We start from the raw sequence: 7846 nt of genomic DNA on the forward strand, positions 1-7846 counted from the left end.
ACACACCACACACCACACATCACACACATATACTACACACACTACACACACACACACACACACACATACACACACCACAGAAACATACACAACACAACACACAAACACACAGCACACCACACAAACACACACCCACACACCACACACACACTCACACACCACACAAATACATACATACCACACACACACACCACATAAGCACACACACTACACACAAACATGCACACACTACACACACCATACACATACATTACACAAACAGACACACTACACAAACACACACCCACAAAAACCACAAAACACACACTCACACACACCATACCCACACATACACACACTACAGAAACACACACCATACAAATACACACACACCACACACACGTATCACACCACACATACACACCACAGACATATACTGCATACCACACACACATACACACCACACACATCCCATGCATGCCACACACACGCCGCACACACCACATACACGAATACCAGCCCTCTACACATACACACACAGAGTAGGCCCCAGACAGACACACAGACATTCAAACCTGGAGCAAAGGTTTGTTCTAGGATGGGGAAGTTTCATCCAGACTGTTAGCCAGCTCCTGTGCTCTGGCACCACAGAGGGAATCCTAGTCTCTAGGGGAGGTTTCAGGGGTCCCCACTAATTGCTTCCAGTGCAACACAGGCATGCCAGCTTCAGATCTTATAAAGTCCCTTGAATTATAGAGTCAGGAGTTCAGGGGCCCCTGGTCTATTTATAGAGGCAGAGATGAGTGTTACAGATTCCAGTGAGTGACCAAGGTCCTTGTCCATGTCCTCTGTTCACAGATTCAGGCTGAAGAAAGGTCAAGAAAGCTGTGCCTTAACCAATGCTGCGTGGGTTCAAGATTACCTAAAGAAGGTGAAACCCTGCTAACTGGGGTAAAGAGAAGCTACCTTCCCATCCCAGCACCAGAGACTGCAGCCTCACTTAGCCCTCGACCCTCCAATGGCCGCCATCCTTCTGTCTACTGTTGCAGGCTCACAGATCTCAGTCATGTGATAAGCTATATTATGGTACTTTATTTAAAATATATTATCTTCAACTCCCGCTGCCTGTGTTTCTTGGACTCCATGAAGATTTAGGGATTCAGACTTGTTTGGTCCTGGGTTGGGAACACAGGGGCTAGAGAGTTGAGGTGGTGCTGGGGGAACCACTATATAGGATAAGTTTGATCCAGGTTGTGCTATGGCCTTTCCTCCAGCTTTGGCAGCTGAGAGAACCATAGTAGAATAACCCAGAGCAGGGTTTACATTGAGATGATAGCCCTTCTTCCTACCTGCCCTGCCCAAAGGACTTGGGAGGGGTAATGATAGCTTCTGTGTTAGCTGGAGGGGAGCTTTGTGTTCGTATGCCTGTAAGATGTTGCCAACCTTGTTTTATTTTTTATTTTTATTTTTTATTGGATATTTTATTTACATTTCAGATGTTATCCCTTTACCCCATCCCCCCCCTGCCCAGGAACCCCCTATCCTAGCCCCCCTCCTCCTGCTTCTATGAGGATGTGCCCCACCTACCCCCTACTCCCACCTCCCCACCCTTGAATTCCCCATCACTGGGCATCCAGCCTTCATGGGACCAAGGATCTTCTCCCCCACCTATGCCGGGACAAGGCCATCCTTCCTACATAAACAGCTGGCACCATGGGTCCCTCCCTATGTGCTCCCAGGCTGGTGGTTTAGATCCTGGGAGCTCTGGTTGGCCAACCTTGTCTTGTAAATGAAGTGATCAGGGTCGGAGAAGGACACAGAGAATATCAGGGCTAAAGAGTCAGGCCATGGGGAAGGCATGGAAAGGCTTAGAGGTGTGTAGCAGACCCAGGAAAGAGCCTTTGGGCATAAGTGGGAGGCTCTGAAGGGAAAGGAGTAGCAGATGGCAGAAGCCTGGTATGAAGCAAGGATCATAAGCCAGAAAAGCAGGCATTTGAGGCACTGTTCTGGGCACTCACAAGAGCCTGAGGCAGCCATATAGGCAGACTCTCTGAATGTCATTTCCCCTCCTCCATGCTCCACGACCCTCCTGACCTTAGCGCACCCTCTAATGCCTAAGAATTATCCCAGAAGAAAATGCAATTTCTGTAAAAAACACCAGGGGTTCTCCTATTGCGCCCATCCTCCTATTGGCCCACTTCCAAACCTCGAACTCATAATGTAGGCCAGTCCCTAGGACACAGTGTCCTTCTACCTTTCCTGTAGGAATGTAACTCAACCCTGCAAGCTGGATAGAAATCTAGCAGGTTACAAAGGCCAGGGCCTGGGGCTCACGTGCTCAAGAACTAACTTCTTTAGACCTTGTTTTAAAAAGGTCTAAAGGGGGGGTGGTGGCTGGAGAGATGGTTTAGTGGTTGAGAGTACCACATGCTCTTCCAGAGGACTCACGTTCAATTCCCAGCACTCGCATGGCAGCTCACAACTGTCAGTAATGCCAGTTCTCTAGTTCCAGAAGATCCAACACCATCATACAGAGATATGCAGGCAAAACACCAATGCACATGATGCGATCTGATGGCTGAACATTTGTTCAGCATGCACAAACCACAATATTGAAAGTCCAGTACCATAAAGACACAATAAAAATTGAAAATCAGTATTCACAATATAGTCCAAATCACTGAGAATTCAAATGCAGTATCACAGAAGGCATGATGTGTTTTGTGTCAAAAACAGTCAAGTTATTCCAGAGTAGAGATGAGAAGGCGGGGAGGAGAGCAAAACTGCTTCCTTTGATAGTCTTGCAGGCTCTAAGTATGAGCAGAAGAGCGAAGGTCCTGGAGGTGGGGCTCTGATCCAGGTGTACCTCAGTGTCTCGGACTTCTGCCTGAGATAGGCACAGAGCTCAGTGTCTAACGAGCATCGGATGCTGCTGACGGCAGAGAGCTGCAGTTAGAAGGTGTCCTCTTGAGGATATTCCTGGAACCAGTTCACTTACTCTACCTCTGCCTGGCTCACCAGCTGCAGACCACTGGTATATGGAAAACGGGGACCTCTAGAGGCAGCTGTTGCTCTTCTGGGTGACTCAGCAGAAATTTACCTGGTAGCTGATAAAATTAATGCCAGGATGTGAAGAGACTGCAACCACTAGAGGGCAGGGCACTGTGGGAAGTTGCCAGGCCTCTCCTGGACACTTTTGTACTACAAGAATGTGGAGGCTTTGATATTATCTCCCAAGCCTCAGGCTCCAGGTCATCTGGCATCTATATTCTGAGGCAAAGCTTACATAGGGGCAGTGTATTAGTCAGGGTTCTCTAGAGTCACAGAACTTACGGAATGTCTCTGTAAGGAGCAGGCCCTTAAACAGGACTAACTCCATTTTGTAATAGGAAACTTGTAAAGACATGTCTGGTACTTGTAGAGACTAGTCTGGTACTTGTAAAGGCAAGTCTGGAAATGAAGCTGTGCTGCGATAACCAGACACTAGTGGTTATCTGCCACAAACGTCAGGAGTAACGCCAAATTCAGCATAAAAGAGGAGCCCGATCAGAGTACTTCATCACACTTGTAGCCACGACTGGCCAATGTGATCCTCCGAACAAAGCCTCCTCAGCACCTGGTCATCAAAGAGTTAACGGAGAGACCAATGTCTCCAGCTTCCTACCCTATGAGGTCAAATTAGCAATTCAACTATCTGAAAGCCTCAGCCTGACCCCGGGACCTGTAGCCCAAAACCATCAAAAGGACTCAGGTGTATAATCCATGAATGAATGATATATTTATTGCTATGCTTATTTCTTTGGTAATTAGCAATTTATTATTTGTGTTCATTGTGTATATTGTTAGAGGCAATGCATAGGAAATGTGACAATATCTTGTTGTAGCAATAGCCTTAGCATTGATGATAATATATTGCTTGCTATGCATCATTAAAGAAGTAACTGAATCCCACAACCTCTGTCTTTGGTGTTCTCTCTCTTCCCTCTCGAGGAGCTGATGATCTCACAGACAAATCCAGAATAGGATCCCTGAGTGGAGCAGGACCTGTCGCTCCTCTCCCCTTGGGGGATTCTAACCCCTTATCAATAGCCTGCTTGTAACAGGTAAGAGTCCCTGCTAGAGACAGTCTCTATATACTAAGGGAATTTATTGTAATGACTTACAGTCTGCAGTCCAATTAACCAATCAATGGACAGCTGTGAGTGGGAAGTCCATGAATCTAGTTGCTCAGTTTCACAACTAGTAGTTTCAGCTGGTCTACTATCTAAGCTGGAATTCTGAAGAAGTAGGTTCCAACAGATATGCTGGCAGGTAAGTAAAGCAGGTGAAGAAGAGTGAGTCTTCCTTCTTCCATTGTCCTTCTGTAGGCCTCCAGTAGAAGGTGTGGCCCAGATTAAAGGTGTGTACCACCACACCTGGATTTGGAACTTGTTCTGTCCCAGGCTGGCCTTGAACTCACAGATCTGCTTGCCTCAGTTTCCTGTGATTAAAGGTTTGTACTACCTTGCCTGGGCCTAAGCTTTTCATGGGCACTATACCTCAAGATCTGGATCAAAAGCTTGTGTCATCTTGTGTCAAGATCCAGGTCTTTCAGCCTCAAGATCTTGATCACAGATGTGCTCTCCATTTCTGGATTGTAGTTCATTCCAGATGTAGTCAAGTTGACAACCAGGAATAGCCATCACAGGGAGTAAGGCTTTTCCACCCATGTGGTTTTCTACTCATGTAACTTTCTATCTGTGTGACAGTCTCCTGGGAAGAGGTGGTGTTGCTGAGCTGATAGTTCTTCAGCTCTCTCAGAGGTATCTTCCTGCTGACATAAAGTAGGAATGGTTCATGTTTAGGAACTGGCCATACAACCAAGATCACCAAGAAAAGGCTTTAGGGGCATGAAGAACTTCTTGACATGGCTGTAGCAGCAGGCATCCACAGGATAAGGCAAAGCAGTACACAATCGTCTGAAAGATCCCTGAGTCTGGAACTTCTGCCTTAGACCCCAGGTATGGCGAGGTCCATTGGCATGTGACTTGATACCACAGACTTTTCTCTTGCTCTGTCATGGAGAGACATCCTTGGCACCTGGCAGAGACCAGTGCACGGACAGGGCCTGGTATGGCCCTAGATCTGCAGAGCATCACAGAAGTGGCTCTAGGTTTGCAGCTGGCAGCTTAGGTAACAGTCTTGCTGTGGGTCTGCATCTAGCCAAGAAAGTTTCTTCTGTCTCCAACCCAACTTCAACTTTCTAATTGTGAGATGAGATGTTCAAGACTCTGGAGAGTCTTGTTATTCTAAGAGGCTTGGAAGTGGGGCCATTGGCTTAGGAATTCCTGGCAAAAGAGAGGGACAAAAGGCAAGAGAGGTCATGGAGGAGAAAGATGGGCTTGCTTCCTCAGCCTGAACCATTCCTGGGAACCAATGGTGGCTACAGTGATCAGCCAGCACAAAAGAGCTATAGAGGCCCCAAACCATTCTGTCTAGGTTAATCTTATTTTCCCTTCTCATGCTGTCCTGCTTATCTATGAGAAGTGCACACAGAGAATACTCTGAAGATTTTCTCTTAGGTTTGGTCATGACCAAATTGTAAGGTAGAGGTCCCCAAGTTCAAGACCAGGAAATGCAAGAGGGAAGCCGTGGGTTGTGTAGCATAGGCCACTGATGCCTCATTCTCTTGGCATGAATGCCCAGAGGGTATAGAGAACAGGGCAGTGTCTCATGAGCTCACTGTAGGTAGCAAGCAAGTTAAAGACTGATTTGTGCCTGCTTTCTCCAATCCGAGAAAGAAAACCATAAAAGAAGGCTTTACCCTTGTTATGTATTTGGTTCTGAGGAGGCACATGTCTTCATCATCATTCCTATTTGATGGATGAGGAAATGGAGGTGTAGGGAGATTGAATAGTGCACCCAAAGCCCCAAGGGAAGGAGACAGTGAAGGCAGAAGGCTAAGCCTGTCCTCATTGATGTAATCTTTTCTATTGGAGGCATTGGAGGCTTTTGCCAAGTGGACTTCTGTGTGATAGTTCAGTGCTTAAACTGATTGGTCAGGTTCTGATGGCAGGGGCTTTCCACACCACTCATTACATGCCACGCTGTGATCTATGCGTTTCTGCCACTCCAGTCCAGGCAGACACATTCCCTAGTTTGGGGACTATAAGTACTTGCGGCTCTGATGAGGAGAGGGTCAGGAAGACATCCTGCTCCTGTTTCTGGAGCTGCCTTGGAGCAGAGATTGGGCAGGTAGGTAGTACAGCAGCTGTGGTGGGGGGTGGGGGGTGGGGTTGGGGGATGGGGGTTGGAGGTGGGGGGTGGGGCTCCCTGGACAATGTCTTCTGCCTGAGCTTATCTGTCCCCACACACACTTGTTTCCTGTTTCCTCTTTGTTGAATCTTCCTTTTAGGAATATTCTGGTACATTCACACTCAGAAAATAAGTCTTTCCATTCTCTCAAATCAAGCCCAGTGAACATAAAGGGGGGGAGAAAGGGACAAATGGAGGGAGGGAGGGAGGGAGGGAGGGAGGGAGGGAGGGAGGGAGAGAGAGAGAGAGAGAGAGAGAGAGAGAGAGAGAGAGAGAGAGAGAGAGATCGAGATCTAGTATTTACCAGAAAGGGTAAGTTAAACTCAAAGTAAGGTGATTAGGAAGGCAGGCACTAAACTAAAACTGCCTCAAGGCTGGAGAAAAAGCACAGATAACCAGCAGTCAGAATGAAAACAGAAGGTGTCATTCCAGAGCCTGCAGACACCCAAAAGAAAATAAGAAGCGTATGTCAATAAATTTAACTTAGAAGAAATGGATGAGTTTCTTTTTCAAAACATAATCAGATTGCAAAAAGAAATGGAAAAAAAAGTAACTCTAAAGCTATTAAACAAATGGAAGCAATAATTGAAAATCTTCCCATAACACATCCCTGGGGCTCAGAGGGCTTTAACAGCTAATTCCCTTCAGTCTTGAGGGAACAAACCATCCCCAGCTTGCGCAAGCTCTTCCAGAGAATCGCAGCTGTGTGTGTTGTTCAACTGAATCTGACATGCTTTAACAGAAAAAATTGCCAAGAGCCACCATGTGCGGAAAGGAAACCACAAGCTTGTCTCTTCAGTCACACGTGAGGACTCTGTCAAGGACAGAACTGGCCACTGGCTTCAAGCTAGGCAGAGGCTCTGGAGAGTCTCTTGGGACTTTGAAGGGAGGAGAGCTGGGGCAGAGCTTCTCTTCAGACTGCCTGTGTACCTCAACCAATGGCTTCAGCATCTCTCAAGTTGGCTTGCTGTGGCTCTATTCATAGAGGGGTAAAAGTTGCTCAAGGGGTATAACTACAAAACTTCCTTGTGTTTTTTTCTGTACTCTTCCTCAAAGTCTTTATGCTTCTCAAATGCTTCCAGTTGGAACCTTGACAGACTTGGAACTGGTGTCCTGGAAGTGGTCCCAAGTGATGCACTTTTCTTATGTGACTGGGTTGCTCACATACTCAAGGAGCACAGCAGAAAGAGTTACAGTTGTGGCATCTGCCAGTATCGCAATGATCTAAATGATCTCTAAGAGAGCAAAAAGTATTGTGTTTTAACCAGCCCTCCAGAGGGTTCTGATAGACCTGGATAATAGGACCTTTCAACCCTCCTAGCTCTGATCCCCAAAGAGCACTGAAAGGCTCCCATCCTTTCACAACCTCTTCAGAGTCTCATGACCTCACCAGAGTATACTCATATGCTAGGGCTATAAGGACCAGGGATTAAATATGATGTTTTGTGAGAATTGTTATTCACAGGCTTATATATTTAAACACTTGGTACCCACTTGATGGTACTGTTTGGAGATGTTATGGAACTGTTAGGAGGTAGAGCCTTGCTGGAGGATGCACATCACTCAGGGTGGG

The 7846-nt window shown here is 46.8% G+C and overlaps 1 protein-coding gene across 1 annotated transcript in view; it reads left to right on the top strand.

Annotated features, from left to right (window-relative positions):
- The window catches only part of Ccl1 (C-C motif chemokine ligand 1), a 3296-nt gene extending 2198 nt beyond the window's left edge, over positions 1-1098 (top strand). The window contains exon 3 of the mRNA XM_028759146.1: positions 838-1098. Within this exon, the coding sequence (XP_028614979.1) occupies positions 838-925 (88 nt within the window). The 3' untranslated portion in view covers positions 926-1098. The remainder of the gene's footprint in view (positions 1-837) is intronic.
- Positions 1099-7846: the final 6748 nt, after the last annotated feature.

Source organism: Grammomys surdaster, unplaced genomic scaffold (assembly GCF_004785775.1).
Source record: "Grammomys surdaster isolate TR1022 unplaced genomic scaffold, NIH_TR_1.0 126278, whole genome shotgun sequence".
Lineage (NCBI taxonomy): Eukaryota > Metazoa > Chordata > Mammalia > Rodentia > Muridae > Grammomys > Grammomys surdaster.